At 41.1% G+C, this 27,565-nt stretch overlaps 1 protein-coding gene across 1 annotated transcript; it reads right to left on the bottom strand.

The window, feature by feature from the left end:
• Positions 1-276: 276 nt before the first annotated feature.
• On the bottom strand, positions 277-27,053 carry Lsm12 (LSM12 homolog). The gene is made up of 5 exons (XM_046442832.2): positions 26,857-27,053; positions 24,946-25,079; positions 4,608-4,717; positions 2,971-3,097; positions 277-1,945 (listed from the first exon to the last, which is right to left on the bottom strand). The coding sequence occupies exons 1-5, from the start codon at positions 26,978-26,980 to the stop codon at positions 1,853-1,855; spliced, it is 588 nt and encodes a 195-aa protein (XP_046298788.1). The 5' UTR covers positions 26,981-27,053; the 3' UTR covers positions 277-1,852.
• Between the last annotated feature and the right edge of the window lie 512 nt (positions 27,054-27,565).

Below are 27,565 nucleotides of genomic sequence, written 5' to 3'. Positions count from 1 at the left end.
TTTGAAATTTACTTCTCAGCTCTTCTATCATCTGTGCATTTAAGAAGCCTGTGAAGAACATATGGACCCATATTTTTTACCCATATCCAACTGCACATAACTCCAAACCTTGGATATCCCCTTTTTAAATGACACACTTTACACTGTATTTCTGGGTAAGTTCTCAGATGCAGAAAGATAAAAAGTAAAAAGCAGGGAATCCAGAGGGAAAGGTTACACCAAACAGACACCCCTTCCTCTGAGGCCTCTAAAGTACGCACAAACCTGAGACATGAGTGATGGTTAAAAAAATTTGGGTTTTATTGTTTTTGCTAAACAATACTAAAAAAAAGTTTTTTTTCATTTTGAAGGCAGGGCTTGAATTATTTAATTTTGATCCATTTATTTAATTAAAAAAAAAAAGGAAGGGGAAAGAGATCATGGCCAAAAAAATAGTAGTTAACCCCCACCCCACCCCCAAAGCTCTAGCCAGTCACATGAGCATCACCCACATCCCACTCAGTGCCTGATATTCAGGTGGTAGCACTCACCCCTTGAGACCACCCTGAAGGCCCAGGGACGAGTGCCACTTTCAGCTCTCAGCAGGTTAGTCAAACCAGACAAACTGGTGGGCTAAAGTCCAGAAATTCTTTCCAGGTTTTCTGCCCATTGGCTGAGCACATACAAACTATCAATAGCTTGTAAAATTGCAGGGGGTGGAGGCAGGGCAGAAGAGCAGGAGGATGCAAGAGAAGAGAAATTAGAGGTCACCCAAGCTTTTTCCTGGGCTAGAGGTTCTGAATATAGATTTAAAGAGAGGTCAGGGCAGACAGACTCCAGGTTTCTTAGAAAAGAAAATCACCCCTCAAGGAGGAAGAGCTGAGATGTGCCATACAAGCAGTTCTCTGCTTGCAGAGGCACAGGAAGAAGGGCAACTGACTCTCCCACGTGGAGAATGGTGAGGAGGATCTTCTAGTACCATGAAGTACAACAAAGGCAGAGGGAGAGTCCCGAGGCTGGGGCCAAATGTGAGACTGGTACATACGTAAAGACTGAAAAGCTATCAGGAACCCTTAAAGCCAAAACCCATCTGCATACACTGGCTCTACAAAGTGTTGCAGAAGATTCTTGCTGTAACTAAGTCAAGTTAGTTGTCTTGGCTATTATGGGTGGTGGAAAGGGCAACATATTTTTTTTTCCAGAGGGATGAGGTGGGAAGAACGGCCATGATCTAGTAAAAAGAGACCTGCAAGAAGCAGAAAATATTTAGAGAACATTTTAATATATATTTTCATATATATATTTAAAGTTAAGAAAAATAAAACTAATTCAAGCCATGCCCTGTGCAAAAAAGAAAAAAAAAAAGTTAAAGAAAAAAAAAAGAAAAATTTAAAGTGAGACCACTGTCTGCTGCTCAGGTCTCAACTTAAGAATCACAGTCAGCTTGTTACTTTTATTTTGGAAGAAAAAGTGTAAAAGTTTCTTTCGATCATTCAGAAGGCAAGTGTAGCCTTATAAAAACAGAACGGCAGGAACAGACTAGGAAAGGAAAGTCAGAAGTCAAAGGGCAGAACAGGAAAGGAATTTTCAAAAATAAAATTAACAAGGTGACTGTTCCAGAAGGGGGCTGTGAAAAGGACATGGTGGACCAAAGTCTGTTAGTCAAGTAATGATTCAACTTTTAAATTATTCTCTTGTTCTTTTTTGTTGGGTGTTTTGTTTGTTCAAGTCTAAGATTTGGAAATGCTGACCCTTTGTTAACAAGAGCCAGCAGGAAATATAGGATCCCTTCCCTCCCCCGGCCTGCCTCCGCTGAAGCCACCACCACTGCCTCCTTGGCTGGATGCTGGAAGAGTCCTCCATGTGTGTGGACTCAGGATGACAGAGCAGCCTCCTTCTGTGGTTGTTGGGCTTGTGAACGCTGCAGTATCTTTTGGCTTTCCACATCTCTAAAATGTTTTTCAACCTGAAAAAGACCAAGCAGCCAAATCAGAAAAGGGGATGGGCAAGCAAAGTCTCCCAAATGACCCAGTCCAGGCTTCAACAGCCCCAGCCCAGCTGTTTGGCCCATGAACTATGCATGCAGCACTTTTGCCCTTGCTGTCTACCAGCCTTGTGAAGCCCAAGGTAGGCAGGAGCCTTTTATTTCAGCTACATTTTTGGCAATTTAGCTAAAACTTGTCAGAAATTCTTGAACTGATTAACAAAATATAATAAAACGAAGGGAGATCGTTATGACTCAATTTCCTTCTTTCTTCTTTACACAAATGCTGAATGAAAGCTGGGTGAGGGGAATTAGTCTTATACCTTTTACATCTACAACACATCTCAGTGTTCCTCAAGAGCAAAAAAAATTTTTTTTAAAGAGTATTTTTTTTTTTTTAAAGAGAGAGTGAGAGAGATAGAGGTAGAGAGAGAGAGAATTTTTTTAATATTTATTTTTTAGTATTTGGCGGACACAACATCTTTGTTTGTATGTGGTGCTGAGGATCGAACCCGGGCCGCACGCATGCCAGGCGAGCGCGCTACCGCTTGAGCCACATCCCCAGCCCCATTAAAGAGTATTTTTTAATTTTACAAATGCTATACCCCAATCAAGAAAGTTAGGTGACATATGTAAAGTCAGAGATGCCAACGGTAATTGATTTACACCACTAGCCCTTCCAAAAAGGGCACCTGTAGCTAAGCAGAAACTAATCAGAGATGAGAGAAACTGCCCAATAACACAGAATGCCCTGGCTAACTCTATAGAGCTGTGTGGAAAAGGAAATGGGGCTGACCACTTATTGTATTCCATAACGCCCAGAGGTTCCAATCCCAAAGGAGTGTCCAAGTCACCAACGCAGAGCCCCCCCCCTCCCCAGTACAGAGATGTCAGATAGGGCTGCTAGAGGAAGCATTATGGATGTAAAAGCACCATGCCCTGCTCTGATGCTGGAATGTTAAGGCCAAGGAACCACCTTTCACTAGTCTTACGGCTCCTTTACTTACTATTTTGCGTACATGGCTCAGTGCACTCCCCTCTTTGCCTTTACAGTTTTCCACTTGATATGGGGGTGTAATAACAACTTCTTCCATGACTACGATGTTTTTTTCTTGCCATTTACAGTCTTTAATGCTAGAAGAGAACATGTGAAAGGTTACCTCTTAGGGGCATGCCACACCTCCTGCCTGAAGAAGAACTAACTCCAGAAAGCTGAGTCCAATGGCTAGATGACGGCATCCCACAGAGAGGAGCCAGGATACAGTCTCTGGGCATCACTGGCTAGGAAAGCAATGAAACTGATGTACATTTATCCTGAGGAGAATCCAGAATTGTTAGTCTAAAGGATCAGGGACTTAGAGAACCATAAAAAATTTATCCAAATCAAATTCAGTTACAAATAAACAACTATACTCAGGCCACTAGATTCAATTTAGATAACAGTGAACATTTTCTATCCAGGGTCAGATAATATGTACTTTAAGCTCTGCAAGCCAGCTGGGTTCTGTCACTATGGAACACTGCCACTGTGGTACAAAAGCAGCCACAGGAGATATATATACCAATGAAAAGACTTGGTCCACTGGTATAGTCTGCTCACCCTTGGCCTAGAGAGAAATACCACCTCTAGAAAAAACAAACTCAGCTGGGTGCAGTAACTAATGTCTGTAATCCCAGCAACGTAGGAGGCTGAGGCAGGAGGACTGCAAGTTCAAGGCCAGCCTCAGCAATTTAGTGAGGCCCTAGATAACTTAGTGAGATCCTGTCTCAAAATAAGAAATAAAAAAGGCTAGGGATGCAGTTCAGTGGTAAAGTGCCCCTGGGTTCAATTCCTGTTATGAAAACAAAAACAGAAACAAAACAAAACAAAAAAAACAACTAAAACTCCCCATCTTACAGATCTGTCACTACTATCCACCATGGGAGCTGCTGGGCACTTGCCAGATTGGGAAAACCCATTCTAGTTCACACTTGGGGGAACCCCAGGGCAGCTGATGCTACTAAGAGTTCCTTCGCATACCTGTAAATGCTCAGATATACCACAGCCTCACACAGCTCTGGTGCCAGCTGCCATCTGTGCACCAGATCCAAGGTTAAATAGGGTAACAGAAGGCGGGGGTGGGGGGGATCTCAAATGTTCTAGTTTTCAGCAGTTAGAGTCAAATGACTTATGCTGTGACAAAATGTCTTTAAGGAGTGGTAAGATAGCCTTTTGCTCTCCCTAACTCCCCGTTTGTCCCTATGTACAACAGGAAAAATTAATACAGATGTAACTTTCCCATAATCAGACTGCATCACCTTTTAGAGAAATGTACAACAACAAAAATAAATGAAAAAGAAATCACTAATTCTAACTTATGAGCTACTAGGTTTGGAAGTACCTTTATGGATAATTTAATCTAAAAGCAAGTTTTATAGACAAGAAATTCAAGCCCAGAGAAGATGATTTGTCCATGATGACACTACTTCTCTGTTTAGAAAGCAGCAACAGCATTGCATCTCTGGATTCTGGAGTGCTGCCAATGTACTTCCCAGCTTCCCTGGTACACTTTTAAAAGTCAACCACCCAAAAGTCTGCCACTAGACAATACAGCCAGACAACATCACACCCAGGACAAGGGACCCCTATGCTCCCCCAACTCACGTCTTGTGAATGGTCTGGAAGAGCTGCTGGCCCTCTAGGGAGACACCAGCGCTGATTGCATAGGCCTGGCTCAGCTTCTCCTCCTTCTCTGTCCGTGCTTTGCTGGCAAGCTAGGATGGGGGAGAGAAAGAAACTCAGAAAAGCATTCACCTTTATTCTTCCCAAATCAGGACCTGAGCTGAGAAGAGGTCAGAAAAGACCAGTCTGGATAGATTCAGTTTTATCAGGGATTCAAAGTGAAACAAATAACTCACAACATAAATGTGGGTTAAATGCTACTGAACAGTTAAATGCTATTCCTGGAAAACACCCCCTTCCTTCCTTCTTATTTTTCATGAGTGCCTCCCATGTGCCAGACATGCACTATGCTAGATTAGATAGAGCCTGAAAGTGGAGGGGGTTGAAGAGGTGGACTATAAACAAATAAATAAAAGAATAAGACAATCTCAGAGATGAGGGCTAGGAAAGAAATAAAACAGGGTAACATTATAGAGTATGACGGTGATGGCTGAAGATAAAAGGTAATGCATACATTTCTATCAAAAGGAGAAAACAAAGAATGTTTATCCACTACTGTACTAGAGCCTCAGGCTTAGAAATTAATGTGTAGGACACCTTCGAAGACCAGAATTCAAGGCTCCTGAAGCCCTGCCTTGTCCAGCACCCTTATCTGCACTCAAATGAGAAGTCAAGACTCAAATAAATCTAACAACAGATACTGCCTACTTTCATTTGAGCTGACAGCATCTCTGCCAGCTCTTGGGGAAAAGGAATGATCTGGGTTCTATCTCAGTTCCTTCACTGCCCTCTGGTGGAACAATTATAAATTGATCAAAGAAAGTTCTACTAAAATCTGGTACTCTATTAAAATCTAGAAAATTTCTCCCAACATGAATGGGTAACCTATCAATCTATCATTATCAACCCACACAACTGGCTGCTACAGACTTCAGAATACACATCTGTGTAAGATAAAACAAATGTGCTAGACAAGGTGTCATTTTAAAACAAATGAAAGGCAGACAATGTATCTGAAAGGCAAACATACAAAGATTTTCCAGCCCCATGAACTTAAATAGCTGAATATAATGACACTGTAGCATACTAAACACATGCAAAAACAATCTTTCCCCAAACATCAGCTCCTTAAACACAAAGACAGAGTATACCATCAACATGTTCCAATAGTACCTAGGTGCTTAGAATCCTTAAACATTTTTATTCTGCTTTTTATTAAAAGAGACCCTTCAAACCTCAACCAAACACTTCTATAGAGGGAAAAAAGCAAACCAAGTGTCTTAATTCTTTGTTGGTAAAATGAAACACGTTTTATTAAGGCTTGGCTTTGTTATTAAGAAAAGGAAGCCTTCAACTGGGTTATTGGGAACTGGGTAGATTCACTGCTGCTTTAGTTTCAAAAATTGTCTGAGGGGGAGGAGGAGATATGAGGGCAGAAAGTCTAGCACATACATGCTGTCATCTCAGCCTCCCCAGGGAAGAGAGGAAAGCAAGGCAAAACTCTGTGATGATTTGACTCCAGAACTAACATGGTCTCTAAGACATGAACAGATACATCAGCAGCATATGAATAATCTTTCTGGCTTGGCCACAATTCTGGCCCCATCATGCTAATGCTTAGAGAAATAAATGCACTGGGCTGACAGCACTCCGAGTGGTGGCAGTTTCAAATATAAGAAGAAAGCCCCATGGCTTGAAAGCATTCAGTTTCTATGAAAAAAGAACTGTTGATGGTGTTTGTTGTTGTTTTTGCATGGTGCTGGGAACTGAACCTAGGGGCTCATGCACACCAGGAAAGTGTTCTAACACTGAGCTATATCCCCAGTCCTGATGGTGTATTTTAAGCAACACTTACTCAGATACCAAAAACCCTGGTAACAAGAAAGGGATTCACTGAGTCTTGTTTTCTAAGCAATGCCTTAGAAAACCTAAATAGTCTCCAAGGAAAAAGGGAAAACTTGGAGGGCAGTGCAACTCTTGGAAAGCAGCTAGTGGTCAGACAGGGCTTCATTTCAAGAGCCAGCAGGATTTTACTGTGAAGTCTCAAACCTTAAATGTTTTTTAACTGGAAAACCAAAATTATCTCCCAATGTTGGGTCAAACAAAGTTGCTTCTATAAAGCTTGTGGTGGCTAGTAAAATGTCCTTGTCACCTACAGAGTAGCTCAAAAACATAACATCACCCCATTCAGTAAGAGAAGAGTTGTTCAGGAAACCAGGCATCTATGCAGAATGTTTAAAATTAAGCTGGGAGTGAGGTGCTGGAAAAGGAGTCACTTTTGAATTTTTGCCAGAGGCAGAATAAAATGGATATAAATCTCAGCCAGAACGATTATTTAGATAGCCAGAGTAAAATGACACGTTAGTTACAGAACAGTGGTTTCAAAATACACCCCTTGTCAAAACCTCTTCTCCCAAATACCAATTGCATAATCTTGTTGAAAGCAAAGGAAAACGGACTATGTGATTCTCCATTTTGAACTCTATGCAAACAGATCTCAAATGTTAAATAATGTAAGGGAGCACCCGGAATTCAGCAGAAATGAGTACAAGCTGACTGTGTATATTTGTGTGTGTTTTCTTTTTTTGTAGTGATGGGATTGAACCCAGGACCTTGCACAAGCTAGGCAAGAGCTCTACCACTGAGCTGTAGACCCTGGCTGTATATGCAGCCCAATGTCCTCAACTATTCTATCTAGACCTGCAATTAGGCTTTAGGGACCTAGACTCACTGCTAACCCTGAAACCTTCAGCTATCAGTTCACAGATTGCCTTTGCACGGCAATCTGAAAAAAACGCTTGAACCTGGCGTTCAGCTACAGAAATCTTCTTTCGCCAGGAGGAAGCTAGGTAAATGGAGTAAATTTCTCTCACAGAGTACCCCACCAATTAAGAATGAAGAAACTGTTCTAGAAATGTTTCCTCTCTTCAAAACTGAGGGTCAAGAGAGGGAGGAAGATTACCTTGTTATTTTTTAGGCATGAAAAACTCATTCAGAATGTGGATAAACCTTCTTTTGTAGAGCAAATGATTATCACTTTACACTCAATTGTTGTAAAATCTAATTTTTTCACTTTGTGTTTTATAAAAGACTATATACCTGTATTCCAAGTTATGATTAATGTCAGAATGCCAGAGAGAAAAAATAAAAACTGCCCTCAGTAGCAAAGGTATAGGGTGTGCCTTTTAAGCTTGAGAGGGTCATCAGGATTATACTTTTTTTTTTTAAATTTCATTACTATCACCCATTCTACAACCATTTTCAAAGACAACATGCCAACTGCTGGCCTTGCAACCACACAAAAAAGAAACACTAACCAGATAGTTATCTCAAAGAATAAAAGGCACCAAGTTTTAGGATACACTGGGTTCAGGCAAACCAAGAAGCATAAACCTACAAGTATGTGTTAACTAATGTGCACGTGGCTTAACTGAAATGACTGCACATGACAACCTGCACTTACCTGCCTTTCCTTTCATTTTGTATGATTCCCAGTGAAAACAAAGTCATTCCTTGTCTACTAACCAGTGCTTCCTCCAGGGGCCATTTTATATATAGCACCTTGATGTGGGCAAAGGAGAAAAGTGCATGAACTTGATACCAAAGCAAATCAATATTACAAGCCTTCTAGTTCTGCCTGTTGCTGTATAACCCTTAAGCGAATGACTTTATGAACACCAAGGGCACACAAATATCTCTTTGTGCATTGAGGGAGAAAGGAAGGAGCCACAATGACTACAAAATCCAGGCAATATGCACATCATCTTGTTATTTAGTTACCAGCTATTTCCAGACCAGGAAAGCACAGGTGCTGTGGGGAATCCAGAGGGATTCCTACTGCAAGCATTTAACAGGCTGAGACAGCTGATACAACAAGGGAAGCAGAGTCCAAAGACAAACCTGCTCCGCGTGACCTACTGACTCTAATGAGCCACTGTCAGCTTGTCTTCTCTGTGTGTTTGGGTCTTCCAACCAGCTGCCCTCAGAGAGGGGTTAAAAGACACTGCAGCTGCTACCCTGAAATACTGGTTGCTGTCCTCAAGCCAGGGGAGGTGAGGGTCAGGGGGTGGCAAACCAGACTGGTTAAGAACTATCATCCTAAGAAACATTGCTCCTGGCCCCTTCGGATCTGAGGCAGGCACTTGAAAAAGCCCTCATTCTTAGCTACCAACAGACTCTGAAAAATATTTCTTCTAAGTATCAATATGCCCAGGTCTCCTTGTTCTCTAGCTGAAAGTTTCTGCTTAAAATTTTCTAATAGCCAGTCACAGTGGTGTATACCTATAATCCAAGCAACTCAGGAAGGCTAAGGTGGGAGGATCGCAAATTCAAGGCCAGCCTCAGCAACTTAGGTTCTGTTCAAAATAATAAATTATAAGGACTGGAGGTGTAGCTTGATGGTAAAGTCAACCAATCACCAATACAAAAATAAATAAATAAAAGTTTCTAATAAAATACTATTTTGAGCCAGGCACTGTGGCATGCATCTATAATGTAGTCCTAACTACTTGGGAAGCTGAGTGAGGCAGGAGGATCATTTTGGTAATGTGATAAGATTCCATCTTTAAAAAAAAAAAAAAGAAAAAGAAAAAAGAAAAGTATCCTGTTTCTTACAACCTTTGACAACTGGAAACTCAAAAAATACAGTATACCACTTAAACTGGTGTTCTAGAATTCATAATGATAAATCAAAACATTGAATCAAGGTTGGGGGTAAAGCTCAGTGGTAGAGCACTTGTCTAACATATGGAATTCCTGGGTTTAATCCCCAGCTCTGGAAGAAAAAGAAAACACTCTTTAAACAATCCTAAGCCAGGCGTGGTGGCACATGCCTGTAATCCAAGCAAGGCAAGAGGCTGAAGCAGAGGATTTGAAGTAGCAAGTTCAAGGCCAGCCTCAGCAGTTTAGTAGGACCCTGTCTCAAAATAAAAAACAAAAAGGGCTGGGGGATATAGCTCAGTGGTAAAGCCCCTCTGGTTTCAATCTTTTTTTTTTCTCTATGAAACAGGGACCAAAATCTGTAAACGGAGGAACCAAGGCACAACTATTAAGAAAGGTTCACAAATTTACCATGCACAAGTGGAAGAGTTCAGATTTGAAGAACACAGGCAGTCTAATTTCAGGGGTTTTTGGTTTGTTTTTAATTCTTTGTGCAGTGCTTGCTGGAGATTGAACCCAGGGTCTTACACATGCTAGGCAAGGCACAACCACCGAGCTTCATTCCCAACCACTACACTATACTTAAGTTTCACCTATAAGACTAATTTATTATTCAAAACAGTTACAAATTTGAATGCAGAAAAAAGTATTTTTAAAAGGGGATTATATAGAGGCTGGGGTTGCAGCTCAGTGGTAGAGCACTTACTTGCTTAGCAAGTGTGAGGCACTGGGTTCGATCCTCAGCACCACATAAAAATAAACAAACAAAACCAAAGGTATTGTGTCCAACTACAACTTAAAAAAAAAGAGGGGGGATACATAACCAGACACAGTGGCACATGCCTGTATTCCCAATTTCTTGGGAGACTAAGGCAAAAGAATCAGTTTAGCCAAGGAGTTTGAGGTCAGCCTGAGCACATAGTGATCCTGTCTCAAAGAAAAAAAAAAAGCCAGGCGCAGTGGCGCACACCTGCAATTGGCACTTCAGGAGGGTGAGGCAGGAGGATCAAGAGTTCAAAGCCAGCCTTAGCAATTTAGCAAGGACTTAAGCAACTCAGTGAGACTCTTGTCTCTAATAAAATACAAAAAAGGGGCTGGGGATATAGCTCAGTGGTTAAGTGCCCCAGGGTTCAATTCCAGGTACCAAAAAAGAAAAAGGGGGAAAAAAAAACAACAACAACACTGTGAGCCTACTCAATTGCCATCCTTTTTGTTGTTGTTTGTGCAATGCCATGGATTAAAGCCAGGGTCTCACACATGCCAGGCTCTAATGCTGAGCTATATCCCCAGTCCCATACATACCTCTTAATACACTCTGGTGTTTCCACCAGACAAAGTTCCTGGTACAGAACAGGCTTGCCTGTCTTTCAGGGAAGGGCCTTTCTTTTCCAAATAGGGCCCCAGTCTCACCCTAAACCTAATGAACACCCCTTATTTCTCTTGTTAAAGGTAATTCACAGGGACGTGTCAAAGAAAGCATCCTGTGTGACAAAACATTTCAGGCCAATATGGTTAAGTATACTCTCCAAATCCATCATTTTCTGACTAGAGAAATGTAAATCAAAGCAAGTTTCCTGCACATAAATGCAGATATATTAAGTGCTTACTTAGTATGATGAAAAAATTAAAACACTGAAAAACCAGGGGCCCACATTTTCACATCAATCTCCAGATTTGTACAGAACACTCATAAACATTTCCATATTGCTACTATGATATAGAACCAAATTCAAGTTAAAGTCAATACACATTATAGACAACTTAGTTTAAAACACAAACTAGATGTCAGAAAAATCAATTTTTTTAATTAAATTATGTGTAATTATGTCATAAGCTAGGCCTGGTGGTGCATGCCTGTAATCCCAGAGACTCAGGAGGCTGAGACAGAAGTATCACAAGTTTGAGGCCAGCCCTAGTAATTTAGCAAGACCCTCAGCAACTTGATGAGACTCTATCTCAAAATTCAAAAAAGTAAAATAAAGCTAGGGATGGTGGCACACTCCCAAAATTTCAGCAAATCAGGAGGCTGAGAAAGAATGATTCTGAGTTCAAAGCCAGTTTCAGCAACTTAGGGAGGCCCTAGGCAACTTAGTGACCTTAATTTATTTTGAGACCCTGTCTCAAAATAAAAATTAAAAAGTAAAAAGGGATGGGATGTAGTTCAGTGGTTAAGCGCTCCTGGGTTCAGTATACAAACAAAAAGCAGTTGTAATTATGTCACAAGACATTAGAATAATTTCCTAGACCTGACATTCTTTAATCAAACTGCTGTCAAACTTGCATGTGGCTCTGCCAGAAAGAAAACTGGCTGGGATACAAGCTGAAATTTGACCTCAACAATTTATCTCTGAGAATGTGGGCTCAAATTAGCCATCTAATGCTCCATGAGGGAATTTTAAAAAGCAGTAGGTGAGCTATGATGCACTGTGCGAATACTAGCTCTTATTATAACACTATTAGCATAGAGAATGGGGCTTGTGGGTCATTTCAGAAAAATCCATATAATCCAACCCTCCTTTACCCAATAAACTTAGATTGCTTTCCCCCTTTTATCTTATACATTATGTATGTTTAAGGAATCAACATGTTACAAGACACCTACAGATGGTAAAGTGGCTACTGTAGTGGTTAAATTACACATCATCATCTCACATAGTAACACTAAGAAGTTATAAATCCTAGAACAAGAAGTTATAAATCCTGTAACAAGAAGTTATAAATCCTAGAAAGTATTTTCCAAAACACAACTGAAATATTTACTTGGAAAATGTCTTTAACTATAATCCAAATTGAGAGGCTCCACTTATAGGAGGGAAAAAAAAAAGGTTAATTCTTCTTTTCTACTTTTTTGAGATAGGCTTCACTATATTGCCTAAGCTGGTCTCAAATTTGTAATCCTCCCACCTCAGCCTCCCCAATTGATGGAACTACAGGCGTGTGCCACTGCACCCAGCTAGAGTTCACTTTATTCAGTGACAGAGCCATGTGCTGCTGTTTCTAGGTTCCAATGAGAGCAAAAAATATAAAGTAGAACGGAAAAGCCAACCTCTTCCCCTCAAAAGAGAAATTCCACCTCAAACCCCTACTAGTTACTAGGTGCATGAAATAGAGGCAAGATATATAATGTCTCCTGACACATGGTATGTACAACAAAATCCATCCTGAAGGGTTATTGTTGGAGTTTAATAAAGATATACATGTAGAGCCCCAAGTGTCAATACGGAAACCACCAAAAAAATAAGTATGCAAGGTAACGAAATTAGATTGATTTAGCCATTCCACAATGTACACACATATTTAAAATGTAATACACCATTCACTTCCTGATCATAGTGGCTTTCTGGCCGTGACAATGGTCATGTGGTGTGAGGGTCTCTTTTCCCTTTATTTTTGTGGTACTACAGATTGAACCTAGGGCCTTGCACAAGGATTGAACCAAGTGCTTTACCATGGAGCTACATCTCCAGCCCTTTAAAATTTTAGACAGGGTGTCCCTTAAGTTCCCCATGCTGGCCTTGAACTTGCAATCCTGTGCCTCAGCCTCCTGAGAAGTACAGGAGTATTGGTGTAAAGGTGTACAAGTGTGTGCCAGCACACCTAGCCCTGCATTGGTCTTACTAATTGACTGACTGCAGTACTGGTGGTTGAATCCAGGACCTTGCGCATGCAAGCTATACTGTCAGGCCACTGGACTGATGTTTAAAACCCCAACTGGGCAACTGTTTTGTTGGCCCAATTTTGTGGCCCTGGCTTTGGAAATTGTACCTAAAGACCAAACCTTGCTAGAATATAAGCTCCCCAAGGACAAGGACCTTTGTTTTGTTCACTAATGTGTCCTCTAAGAAACCCAAAACAGAGCTCAGTACATAGCAGGGGCTTAATTAAATATGTGAAAATTGAACAAATTTTTTTTAAAAAATGAGATACGCGTTAAATACATGAATTATACTTGGCAAATAAAGTGCTACATGTACTCTAAAAGAAAGCAAATAAAAACTGACCATTGAGTCCCTTCCCAAGTTGGGGTTGCGGCCCAGTAATAGAGCACTTGCCTTACATGTGTGAAGCACTGGGTTTGATTCTCAGCACTACGTGTGAATAAATGAATAAAATAAGGTTCGTTGACAACTCAAAAAAAGAATCCCTTCACAGAGCTTGGGTTGTAGCTCAGTGGTACAGCATTTGCCTAGCATGTGTGAGGCACTGGGTTGGATTCTTGGCACCACATAAATACATAAATAAATAAATAGATAGATAAATAAATAAATAAGTCCACTGACAACCCAAAAAAAAAAAAAATGAGTCCCTTCCCAGCAGGCGTGGTGGCATATGCCTGTAATCCCAGCAACCAGGGAAGTTGAGGCAGAAGGATCACAAGTTCAAATATCAGCAACTCAGGGAGACCCTGTCTTAAAATAAAAAAGGGCTTAGTATGTAGCTCAGCGGTAAAGCGTCCCTGGGTTAAATCCCCAATACTAAAGAAAAATCCCTTCATTCTGAAACTAACAATTTAGTTCACTGAAAAAGCAGCTTCTAAACTACAGAGATGGACAAAGTGAGCATGTCGTTTATTCTCCATGCTTATATCTCAGAAGCCTTCCCCCAAAACTCACTACTCTATGCCAAGGGTTGGCACACTACAATCTATGAACCAAATTCACTCAGACAACCACCTGTTTTAGTAAGTTTTACTAGTTGGCACACAATCATGCTCATTTGTTTATATACTGTCTACAAAGGCAAATTTGAATAGTTTTGAGGAAGACCAGACCAGAGAATCTTACAAAGCCTACATGATTTACTTTTTTTTGGATTTTACTTAGAGACACGGTCTTGTTGAATTGCTTAGGACCTTGTTAAATTGCTGAGGCTGGCTTTGGACTTGCAATCCTCCTGCCACAGCTTCCTGAGCCACTGGGATTACAGGCATGTGCCACCACGCCCAGCACTATCTATAGAAAAAGACTGCTTCTCACTTTTCTTTTGCAGTACCTGGGATTTTCTTTTCTGTACCACTAACTGTATGACCAGCCCTTTTTATTTTGTGACAGCATTTGGCAAAGTTGCTGAGACTGACCTTAAAATTTCAATCCTACTGTCTCAGCCCCCAGAGTCACTGGGATTATAGGCATGTGCCACAGTGCCTCTTCTATGCTGTCACAGCACCTTGCTCATACTCCTACTACCACAGACTTTACCATATTGTTATCACTAAGTTAACCATCCTGGAGGATGGGACACAGTTCAGTGGTAAAGAATGTGCTTATCACGTACAAGGCCCTGAAATGTATCCCCAGAAGCAATCCCCGACCACACCAAAAACATAAAAAAGCTACTGCCCTTCACAACTCTCAACAATATGAGGGCAGTATCATAATCATTCTGACTTTCTTAGCACCTGGAAGAGAGTGCAAGAGGAAAAGCAGATGAAAGAAGAAAACTTGATGACTATTACAGGTCCATAGAGGAATCTACACACTATGACAAAGTATAGAATGTGGGGAGTTTGAAGAACTGCATTCTTTTCACAACTGGGCTGCTAATGAATCCTTAAATTTTCCAGTCAGATACTTTGATTCAATCTCTAGAGCAGTTTCTGGTATTTACATAAGCTAGCCTTAAAATTTCAGGGCTATGGGGGCTGAGGCTGTGGTTCAGTGGTAGAGCACTTGCCTAGCATGTATGAGGCCCTGGGTTCGATCCTCAGTGAGACAAAAATAGTTACTGTGTCCATCTACAACTAAAAAATATATACAAATATATTTAAAATTTTCAGTGCTAGAATTCAACTGGACCACTTATTTGGATTTCTTCCCCCAAAACCTATCTTCTGCCAGAAAACTGAACCAATCAGAACACCCCTCTATTACCCTGAAGGAGATACCACTACTGCCCAATAAGAAAGTCCTTATTTTTGAACTCTCTCTTCATCAAAGAGGTGGAGTACAGAGGTTGTCTATGGTATAACTGTGCCAGCCTCCTGGACTCAATAATCTAAATTTTCAGGTGAACAGTGGTTTCCCCTCATCCCCTATGATGCCAAGAAGGCCTAATGAGGGTCACACTGAGTCAGGTGGCTGACATGCACTGTAGCGTGACTTGAGTCATGAGCTTTGATTTAAAGCACTGCATCCTCCACCACAGCTGTCAAGCTGACCTCAAAGTCTGAATGCCACTGAACCTGACTTTCAAAAAAAAAATCAGTGATACACTGGGCTTAGCTGCACACACCTATAACCCCAACTCCTTTGGAAGCTGAGAAAGGAAGATGGCAGGTTCGAAATCAGCCCTGGCAACTTCATGAGTCACTGTCTCAAGAGAAAAAAAAGGGGGGGGGGTGCTGAGAGCTGAGAATGTACCTCAGTGGTAAAGTAGTCCTAGTTTTAATCTCCAGCACCCCCACCAAAGCCAGTAATTTTTAAAATGGGAGTTAATCATTAGGCAAGGTGGCACAAGTCTGTAATCCCAGCTATTTGGGAGGCTGAGGCAGGGGATTGTGAGTTCAAGGCCCGCCTCAGCAACTTAGCAATACTCTATATCAAAATAAAAGATAAAAAGGGGTTATGGATGTAGCTCAATGATAAAGCACCCCTGGATTCAATCCCCCCAAAAAATATAAAATGGTAGTCATTCATTCTACCTCTCAGACTTCATCTGACCCCATTCACTATTTTTACATGCCCCAACACTAAGCAGTGATGCATTCTTTCTCTCCACCTTTCACCTACATCTTCATACCTGTATGAGGAAATCACTATCTACCAAGAGCTAGGAGCAAATCTTACTGATGGGCTTGCACCTGAAACTATAGTCTTGGAAACATATGCTCACCAAAGGTTACAGTCTCTAGGAGCAAAAGTAATTCAAACAAAAAATTTTTTTCTCAGCTAGCTGTATACCTTACTGGTACAACATTTACTAGCATGTATGAGGTCTGGGATTTAATACCCAGCATCCAAAGGAAAAGAAATTATTTCTTGCCATACACAGTGGTTACTTCCCTCCCCGCATTTATATGCTTTATACCTCCTACCAAAACATACATACCTAGGGCTAGGAGTGTGGCTCACGGTAGAGAACTTGCCTAGCATGTGCCAGACCCTGGCTTCAATCCCTAGCACCAAAGAAAAAATATATACATACATACCTAAACACAGTCTGTCTTCACTGAGTAGTAATTCCATACCTCAACACATTAGGGTCAAAATATGGTCAAGGACCCTGTTAAGAGGCTAATTCCAAGAATACAAGCCATAATACAAGGGCTATCAAACTACCTCAGAAATTTACTCATATGCAGGATTCAACCCTCAAATCACCAGTAAGTCCTAAAATTATGCTGAATTTTAATTGTAAAACTAGCAGAACTCAAAACAAAAATGGCTGGGCATGGTGGTACATACCTATAATCCCAGCCAGAGACTGAGACAGGAAGATCACAAGTCCAAAGCCAGCCTCAGCAACTTAGTGATGCCCTAAGAAACTTAGTAAGACCCCCATCTTCAAAAAATAAAAGGGTTGGAGATTTAGCTCAGTTGTTAAGCACCCTGGATTCCATCCTTGGTACCAAAAACGAAAAACAAAAACAAAGTCAATTATTCCCTCAGTATAACATCATACGTAAAGTTAAGCACTACTGTCAGTTTCTTTTAAAAGTAAACTTTGGGGATGGGCACCACGGCACATGCCTCCAATTGTAGCAACTTGGGAGGGTGAGACAGGCAGGAGGATCAAATTGGAGGATAGACTCAGCAATTTTGTGAGACCCTGTCTCAAAAATAAATAAATAAGTAAATGGACTAGGGAACATAGCTCAGTGATAGAGTACCCCTGGATTCAATCCCCAGTATCAAAATATATACAAATATACATACACATAAATGTAAAGTTTAGGCAAAGCACAGTAGCACATGCCTATAATCCTAGGTACTCAGAAGGCTGAGCCAGGGGGATCTCAAGTTTAAGGCTAGCTTGGATAGCTTAGAATGACTATGTCTCAAAAACAAAAATAAAAAGGGTTAGGAGTATAGATAAGTAGCAGAGCACTTGCCTACCATGGACAAGCCCTGGGTTCAATCCCCAATACCACCAAAAAAAAAAAAAAAAAAGCAAACTTTATTGTAAACTTGATTATATTATTTTTCTTTTCTGGGGACAATGTCTAGAGGCACTCAGAAAGGTCCAGCATTTCACATGCCATTGCAGGCTTTCCTACAATATAGCCTCTAACAAAACTAGGCTTTCCTGAACCCCCGGTAATAGAATTATTTACCTTTATACCAAGGAAGTTAGGAAAATACAGAAAAATCTACACATGGTGTGTGTGCCCAGCAGAAAACCACTTAACTTTCTGTTTTGTTTTTTTGGTACCAGGGATTGAACCCAGGGGCACTTAACAGCTGAGCCACATCCCCAGCCCTGTTTTATATTTTAGTTAGAGACAAGGACTTGCTAAGTTGCTCAGGGCCTTGTTAAATTGCTGAGGCTGATTTTGAACCCTCAATCCTTCTGCCTCAGCCTCCAGAGCAACTGGGATTACAGGAGTGCACCCTCACACCCAGGGTTTTGTTTTTCTCTTGTTATTGATTTTTATGTGGTGCTAAGGATGAAACCCAGCCTCACACTTGCTAGGCAAACACTCTGCCACTGAGCTACAGCTACAGCCCTCAAGCCCTTTCTGATATTTTTTAACATTTTTTTTTAATTATCAGTGAATCTTTATTTTATTTATTTATATGTGGTGTTGAGAATCGAACCCAGTACTTCACACATGCTAGGCAAGCACTTTACCACTGACCTATAACCCTAGACCCTCTTGTGTTTTTTATTTACAGATATGGTCTCACTGAGTTACTTAGGGCTTTGCGAAGTTGCTAAGGCTGGCTTTGAACTCCTGATCCTCCTGCCTCAGCCTCCCAGATTGCTGGGATCACAAGCTGCACCACTTCGCCCAGGTTGTTTTAAAGTTTTGTAGGTGCACAAAGAATCATAAAGATAAATAGAAAAATAAAGCTTCTTTAAGTGATAAAAATCAAAAGGCTCTAAAAAAAGGAACTTTGTGACTTTTCCATATTCTCAGCCTTACCAGACCCCTCCACCACGAGACTTATCTCCAGATTCCATTTTTATTCAGTAGCAGCCAACTCATTCCTCATTACCAGGGATTGATGATAAGCTCTATGAATCTCTTCTTTCTGGTTCCATTTGGTCACTTACTGCTTGTTATTAATGGAAAATAGGTCAGAAAAAAGCTGACAGGCCAGGCCTAGTGGTACTTATGCCTATAATCTCAGCAACTCAGGAGGCTGAGGCAGGAGAATTGCAAGTTTAAGGCCAGCCTCAGTAACTTAGCAAGACTCTGTCTCAAAATAAAAAAGGACTAGGGAGAGTGTGAGGAAGTAGCTCAGTGATCAAGAACTTGCCTATCATAGGTGAGGCCCTTGATTCCCAGCATAATGTAAAAAAAAAAAAAAAACCAGCCAGAGTGGCAAGTCAGTAGTAAAGTGCCCTGGGTTCAATTTCCAGTAAAAAAAAAAAAAAAAAAAAACAGAAAAACAAAAGGCTGACAGGGTAAAGTGCTCGCCCAGTATGCTGCATAAGCCCCTAGGTTCAATATCGAGTCTCTCTCTCTCTCTCTCTCTCACACACACACACACACACACACACACACACACACCAACACACCACACACAGAGGCTGACAAACCAATCGGTGGTTAGGTAAGGGAGGTGAATACTGTATTACCTGTGGATTTCAAGTTTCTGTGCTTTTTCTCTTTACCCTATGCCCCCTACCCAAAACATCTCTTGCAGGAAAAGTATTCTCTAACACAGGAAAGTAACAAAAAAAGACATATCTCATTCAATGCACTGAATAAATGCTTCTAAATAAATAAAACATACACACTGGCCTTGGCTCAGTCAGTAAGTTCCTTCCTAAGAGTCTCAGAGGCTGAAAGCACAGTTTCCTAAGCTTTGTGACAACTCGCTCTGACCTCCAGTATTCAGGCAAGTGTTCAATTAATTATGCCACCTGATACCACTGCTCTAGAAATTCATGTTAATTCTGGTTACCAGTAAGAGGTCTCTTAAAAATATCTTTAGACACAGTAGCACATGCCTGTAATCCTAGTAACTCAAGAGGTAGAGGCAAGAAGATCACAAGGCAGAGGCCAGCCTGAGCAAGTTAGTGAGATTCTGTTTTAAAATAAAAAATAAAAAGGGTGGGGATACAGCTCAGTGGTTAGAACACTTGCCTAGCATATGCAAGACCCTGGAACTGTGGGGAAGAAAAAGGGTAGAGAAGTGACTTGGTTCATTTTTAGGTTCACCTTCTTCACAATGTACCACTCTGACCATGATCACATAACAAAAACATTTCTCTTTACTTAGAAACATTACTTAGTTTGGGTACTCACTTCATTTTGCCAAACTGCTCTATGAGCTACATGGAATAAGCATGAAGAGGTAAGAAGGAGAAAAGATGGAAGGGAAGCCAGGCGCAGCGGAACACATCTGTAATCCCAGTAGTTCGGGAGGCCAAGACAGGAGGATCGAGAGAGTTCAAAACCAGCCTCAGCAAAGGCCAGGCGCTAAGTGAGATCCTGTCTCTAAATAAAATACAAAATAGGGCTGGGGATGCGGCTCAGTGGTTGAGTGCCCTGAGTTCAATCCCTGGTACCAAAAACAAAAAAGATGGGAGGGAGGGAAAGGAAAAATACTGGGAATTATACAACCAAATCATATTATTATACTATGTGCAAAAATAAATATTTAACAACAAATTCCATTATTATGTAAACTATAATACACCAATTTAAAAAAGGGGAAGAAAGGTAAGGAAAATCACAAGAATTTGCAGTAAAAATTTAAGATCCAAGTTCAAATCCTAGCTCTATCACTCACTAGACACATGATCTTAAATTCATGATTCATTCTCTTTGCTTACTCTTCTGTAAGAACTGATATTAGGATTAAACAAGAAGTCTACCTACTGCTAGTTCAGAGGAACATAGTATAAATAAATAATAATTCCCAGGCTACTAGCTATTTAACCTTGAAGGAATCAATTAAAACTGATAAGCCTGTTTTCTCATCTGTTAAACTGAAAAAGAAAAAAGGGTACTGTAAAGATCACATAAGGCCATGCAAAGTGGCTCATGCCTGTAATCCTAGCTATTTGGGAGTCTGAGGCAGAAGGATCCCCAATTCAAGTTCATCCTGGGCAAGGGAGCAAGACCCTTTCTCAAAATAACAAGGCTAAAGATACATCTCAGTAGTAGAACACCCTGAGTTCTACCACAGGAAGAAAAAGAAACACATAGGATGATTGCAAGAATGAAATGAACTGTGTCAAAGCTCTTTGTAAACTGTAGAGCACTAAGAAAAGGTAAGGGAGACATGATCCCCAGAAGAACTTGCAACAAAATACATTTTCAGCAAATGTGGTGGTTTCCTTTTTAGTAATGGGGAATCAAACCCAAGCCCTTGAGCATGCACTCTATCACTAGAGCTATCTAGCCCCAGCCTAATTTTTAAAAATGTGTGACAAATGCTACACATAAGAATACCTGATTAATGTTGCATGTCCCAAATCTCCTGAGAACACTACTAACCCATGGGTAATCTTTATCCCCAGAGTTTAAGATGCAGAGTCAATTCAAAGAAACTTGTGCCAGGCACAGTGGCATGCCTGTAATCCCAACGGCTCGGGAAGCTGAGAGAGGAAAAAAAGTTCAAACCCTGCCTCAGCAAAAGCAGGGTTTTAAACAACTCAGTGAGACCCTGTATCTAAATAAAATTCAAAAAAACAGGGCTGGGGATATGGCTCGGGGTCATGTGCCCCTGAGTTCAATGCCCAGTACAAAAAAAAAAAAATGTTAATTTTATTTCACCAGACACAGCAGAGCACACCTGAAATCCCAGTGACTCAGGAGGCAAGAGGAATGCAAGTTCAAAGACAGCCTTAGCAAGATCCTGTTTCTAAAAAAAAAAAATGTGGAGGGTGCTCGGGAAATAGCACAGCTGGGTTCAAGACCCTGTTTCAAAAAAAAAAAAAATTATTTTTCACTCTACCAGGAGGCTCCTGTGGCTTCCTCCCCAAGCAATGATAAAAATCTTCCTCCATCAAAAAGAAGAATGAGCCACAATGGTGAATATAACCTGGACTTCACAATGAGCCAAAATGGTAAAAAAAACTGACCTCAACTTAGGACTATATAATCTTGTACTTTTATTTGAATGCTTCTGCCTTAGAGTTAGGAAAGTCAGAACACTTTAACAGGGTACAATGTTACTAAGCAGAAGATAAGATGATATTCAAGAAGCTGGGAATGTAGATCAGCAATAAAGGACTTGCCTAGCATGCTCAAGGACCTGAGTTCAATCCCCAGCACTGCCAAAAAACAGAGATATTCAAGACCAGTCCTCTCCCAAGCTTTCTCTTACATCTCATTATTGGGATAGACATTAAAGACTTTAAGTCCTTCTTTTCATTTCCTGCTGGAATAGATATCCAGTAAACAAACATCCAGTTTATATCAACAGATTAATTAGAACACTCACTATATCATCAAGATAACTAACACATGCTGGCATCTTCCACTGGACACTATGAGTATAGGAATTGTGCTCCTTCAGACTGCAAGCGCCTGAAGTACTACACTACAACAGTTTTCTTCCAGGCATCTCAGAACACTTTACTTCTCTTCCACATGCTTAAACAATCCTCCAAACTAAGAAAATCCCAAGTCCATGCTCTTAAAAATGTCATTTAGGGGCTGGGGATATAGCTTAGTTGGTAGAGTGCTTGCCTAGCATTCACAAGTCCCTGGGTTCAATCCCCAACACCATCATCAAAATCAAACAAACAAAACAGGGAGGTGGAAAAATGTCATTTAACCAATACGTAAATAGCTGCCCAGTTCAGCTGTTTTCAGTAACAGCCCAGCAGATACTCTGTAAGTGAATCACCAAGAAGGAATTACAAAGCATCCTGAAAGGTTGGTTTCAAGGGAAAGAAGACATAGCTTACTCATAAACATCTCTGCAAATGCAAGAAGAAATAAATGAAATCCAAAGATAACCCTCCAACCTAATTTTAGTGTTTAGTTTCTGACTCCTTTTCCCAGCAAACCTTTTTCAAGACTTGGCAAGCAAGCCGTACTGTAAGAAAAGATTTCTGGTAGTCCCCAAGCTATTAACATCTTGCTGCTTTCCTGAAAAAGTGGATAAACAATTAGTTTATAATAACACTGGTCAACAACTAAAACTAATCATTATAAAGCAAAACACTAAAAGCAAACATAAGGGGCTGGGGTTGTGGCTCAGCGGTAGACTACTTGCCTAGCACATGCGAGGCCCTGGGTTCAATCCTCAGCACCACATAAAAATAATAAATAGAATAAAGGTATGGTGTCCAACTACAACTAAAAAATAAATATTAAAAAAAAAAAAAAGCAAACACAATCCACAAAATAAATAACCAAGAGCTATTGCTCTTTGAGGACAAATATATGATGAGAATTGCTTCTTAATTGCTCCCATTTAACAGTGCCACACACTCTAATTCCTTTTGATACTACAGACTGAACCCAGGGATACTTAACCACGGAGCCACATCCCCAGCCCTTTTAATTTTGTTTTTAGAAAGAGTCTCGCTAAGCTGCTGAGGCCAGCTCTGAACTCCTTCTGCCTCAGCCTTCCAAGCCGCTGGGATTACAAATGACCATGGAGACCCTGTTTCTAAAAAAGTATCTTAAAAAAGGGCTGGGGATGCTGCTCAGTGGTTAAGCACCCTTAGGTTCAATTCTTGGTATCAGGAGAAAAAAAAAAAAAAAGCCCATCCAAAGAACTCTACTCTTGTAGGAGGCATGTGACAAGCCAGTGTTTTAAAAATCTAAAGGTTTCAAAGAATGGGACATCCTGAATGCAACAGTCTTCAACATAAAATTCAAGACCCTTCCAAATCTGTCCTTGGCTATCACTAAAAAAAGTGTAGCATTTCTCTGAATCTGACAATGCGCTCCATATTTGAGAAAAGTAAAAACTCACTAGCCTCAGTTACTCAATATTGTTCCATCTACCTATTTCCTGCCAAGAGAGACATGTGAATATATATTATTACAAGAGTCCTCAAGAGGCAAAAAAAAAAAAAAACCTTTCACCTTACTAATAATTCAAGATTAAAAAAAGGCAGCTGCTACTAAAATCATAACTTACTCACCCAAAAGTATTAAACAACTACTCAGTACAAGGCTCTATATTTTCAGCAGCAAAAACAGGCACGGTTCCCATCCTTGCAGAATAGTTTGGTAAGACAAACATTAGACAAGTATATGGTATATAATTACAAAAAGTTTATACATAAGATAACCTTAAATCCCAATTTTCCCAGGACACACCAATCTGTAACTGTTGTTCCAGTATAAAATAGAAGCATCCCGCTTTTACTCTAAAACTGCCCTCGAGCTGGGCATGGTAGCACACACCTGTAATCCCTCCTGCTCAAAGAGGCTGAGGCAGGAGTAGGGTGCCTCTGTTCAATTCCTGGTACGAAACAAATAAAAATGCCCCAAAGCTGGGCACAGTGATGCATACCTATAATCCCAACAACCTGGGAGGCTGAGGCAGGAGGATGGAAAGTTTGAGGTCAGGCTCAGCAAGGCCCTAAGCAACTTAGAGAGACTCCATTTCAAAATAAAAAAGGATTGGACACATAGCTCAGTGGTAAAGTACCCTTGGGTTTAATCTCTAGTACAAGTACCACCATCAAAAAAAGAAAAGAAAAGCCCCAGGTTAATTACAAATGATAACTATGAGGGACAGAGATGATGAAAGAGAATGATGGGGGCAAATTACATTAGGCTGATAATCAAAGAAGACTTCTTGGAAGAGGTACCATTTAACTGAGGTCTAATAGCTACTAAAATGGACAAGGCTTCAATCATTCTAGAAGAAAGTGTGTTCCAACTATAGGAGGCAGTACAGGCTATGGATAGGGATTGGGGCATTTTATTATTAATCAACATGAACTTTGGCTAAATGAATTGAAGAGTCAAAACAGTGACTTGAGTTCCCAGAAATCAATCTGCACATGGAAGATTAACATACCTCCTAAACATATGAAGAAATGTTAGACCTCAAAATTCAAACATAAATACAAAAATGAAACTCTTAAGGCAGTGGCTTTCAAACTTCTGAATCTGAAAAATGCTGTCCAGTTCTTTACGCAAGAAATACATTCATGTGTGCACATATCCATATTACACAATTTCAGAAGGTTGTCAGGCATTATCCCTCATCCAAACCTACCACCACAAGTTCATGCAACTCCAGTTTTTAAAATAAGCCCTCTTTTACAAAGGAGTAAAAGCAGGGTATTGTTTCTTTCTGGGTTTTGTTGTTGTTGTTGTTGTTGTTGTGTTTGCTAGGGATCAAACACCAAGGTCTCTCACATGCTAAGCAAGCATCCTATCACTGAGTCACACCCCCAGCTCAACATATTTCTTAAGGTCTGCAGATATTCAAGAATAAAGAAAAAAAGTAAACATTTTTTTAAAAAGATAACAAGCAATCGTGTCAATGAAAAACAGTATATAAAAGAGTCAATGAGGCTCATCTTTCCCACCATTTGAGAGCCAGACCAACCCTTCAGTCCTTACCTTACTAACATTGAGTGAAGCTAGGGGAGGAGGGGTTTCTGTTCGGTCATTAATTATTTCCACTTCTGAAACATACTGTAAGTTTATGAGCAAGATATCTGCGTGGTTAGGCTTTCCACTGGAAGAGGGACATTCTGGTGAGAAAATAAAGTTAAGGAAAACAGGGCAAGCAGAGGCACAACCCAAAGGAACATAGAAAACAATTCACACAAGGCTTGTGTAATAGGCATGCCACAAGCAAAAGGGTCTCACAAGATTCATAGCGCTCTCAGGAATTTGTTAACCTTCCTCTTGCCCAAACCCACAACCAAAATATTTCAAAGAATTAAATCCATACACAACCCAAAACTGGAAGCCTCAAAGGGACTGTCACTTTCTATGAGTTTTATGGAGAGGCATAAAGCAGTTTTAGAGCCTAGTACTATTTGCCTAGAACCTATGAACCACAAAGAAGAGCCAGTACTTTTTATTCTTGGTATAATACAATATGATGCTCTCTTTATTTTCTTGGGTTTGAGATTTCCCATTTTGCAGAGAAGAAAACTACAACACTGGAAAGGAAACTCACCCAAAGTGACCCAACTAGTTAATTCATTCATCCATCCATTCATTTAACCATTTACTAAGAGCCTGCTGTATACCAATTAAAAGTAGAGTAAATCCTCCTTCTAAGATCCTTCCAACTAAACCAATGAAGTAAAAGATCTTGGTCCAAGTGTGACCTCTTGTTTAAAAAAGAAAGAAAATGCAACTATTCTTGTTGTAATTAGTTTAAGAAGACACCTTCTTAAACTAGAAATCTATAGCCAGTAGTTAAATGAATTAAAATGCATGCCACTCAAAGGCAGCAGACTCAGTAGGAAACTTCCTTTTGAAATACACCATAAAGGACTATTCCTTAAAAAAAAAAAAAAAAAAATCCAAGAAACCCACCTGTAGCTCCAATAAAAGGGGAAGCCCTGGCAAATTTATTCCAACCAGGAAGTGTTTTGTTCCCAAGACAGAGTTTCCTAGGGTAATTCAGAAAGCATTTCCACCCCAAAGGTGCAGGCAAGCTTTTCCATTCAGTTTAACACTGCTACTTTCAAAAAGGAGGGCACCACTATGGAAAAGTCAAGACTTAATCCAACACTTCCATGGAAGTGTTGGATTAAGTAAGAAAAAAATGAGACCTTACTGTCACCTGTAACCCAAACACCAGACATGAGCTCCTGAAAAACGTGGCAAGCCCTCTTTGGACCAGGCTTCCAATGCAAACATCCCCCAAACAGCAAAATTCCAAATGACTGAGAAACCTAAAAATCAGCACTCCCCCCCCATAACGGCACCACGCAAACACAGGCACCAGCAAAACCAGCCTCCAGTTCAGATACAAACTCTGTCCTACAGTTACTCTCCTCACAACCAGGCAAGGCCCATTTGGTCACCATCCCACCGCCCTTTCTTGGAGTAAATCCCATCAGCAGACACCAGCTCCCAAATTCCGTACCCTTGCCCTACAAACAGTCCCTTACCCTACACACCCCCTCCCCGTATGATTTTACCCGCTCCCCATTCCATCCGGGCTCCAATCCACCAGCCCCCTCCCACCACTACCCTCTCTCCAAATCACTGTGTCCCCTCTCATGGCGTTTTCCCCGAAAAGCCGCCCGCGTGTCAAGCACCCCTCCACCCACTGACCCTCGGTTGGGGCCAGCTCCCACAAGGGATGGGAGACAGGGACCCCAAGCGGACCAAAGGGCCAGCGGGAGGGGGAGGGGAGCTCAAGACCGTGCGCATGCGCCCCGGGCGCCGCGGTAGCCGGTCGCCCCTAGGCCCGGAGAGGGCCCTAGCCGCCACCGTCGTCCCCCACCCCCCCACCACCGCACCTACACGCTGGCCCGGCCTCGGGCTCCACGCAGGGAAGGATACTTAAAGCCAGCATTTTGGACTGGTAGTCGAAGGCTACCACCTCGCCCTGCAGCCGCTGCTCCTGGCACGTCCGGCACGACACCTGGCTCCCAACGCTGAAGTACTCACCCGGAGGAGCCGCCATCTTGGGAGAGCAGCCGCGGCCGGCGGCGGCGGCGGCAGCAGCGGGCGAAAGCCGGGCCCCCAGTAAGCGCCGCGCCGCGACGTACGAGACGTGATGACGTCGAGCGCCGGGGCGTGGTCTTGTGCTGGGTGGGGCGGGAGCCTAGGTGGAAGAGCAAAGAAGAGAAAATAAAAGAAAATCCGAGTACAGTAATCATATTTATGCAGCTTCTCCCGCATGCTTTAAGTGTATGTAAGGACCATTTTAGAAGTTAAGAACAAATTACCTCAGTGGAATAGAGAAAGGAAAGAGCTCCAGCCCATTTGCTTGCACACCTTGCACACAAGAGTGTAATGAATGGACTCTATAATAAATATTATCCCATTTTTACATATGAGGAATCAAAGGCCCTGAGGACTTAAGGAGACTCGCTCAAGATGATTTTAACTAATTACAAAAAGGTTATGAACAGACCATTGGCTATAGAGTTAAACTGGAGTCAATCTCAAATCTGCCATTTATCAAATTATGTGACCTTGAGCAAATTACTAAACCTGATTATTTTATTCATTGATATATAAGTATTACTTATTAAGCATCTAACAA

Source organism: Marmota monax, unplaced genomic scaffold, assembly GCF_021218885.2.
Source record: "Marmota monax isolate L192 unplaced genomic scaffold, Marmota_monax_Labrador192_F-V1.1 WCK01_AAM20220418_F8-fsc00205, whole genome shotgun sequence".
NCBI classification, from domain to species: domain Eukaryota; kingdom Metazoa; phylum Chordata; class Mammalia; order Rodentia; family Sciuridae; genus Marmota; species Marmota monax.
The sequence above is the reverse complement of the archived record's forward strand: the minus strand, read 5'-3'. Positions and strand labels throughout refer to the sequence as shown.

Bases quoted from the DNA above. Each gene is read 5' to 3' on its own strand.
- Lsm12 (XM_046442832.2), bottom strand. From the start codon at position 26,980: ATGGCGGCTCCTCCGGGTGAGTACTTCAGCGTTGGGAGCCAGGTGTCG. The intron at 4,718-24,945 runs GTAAGGACTGAA...CCCCCATCCTAG, and splicing joins CTTCACTCAATGTTAGTAAG to CTTGCCAGCAAAGCACGGAC. The intron at 3,098-4,607 runs GTGAGTTGGGGG...GTTCTCTTCTAG, and splicing joins TTCCAGACCATTCACAAGAC to CATTAAAGACTGTAAATGGC.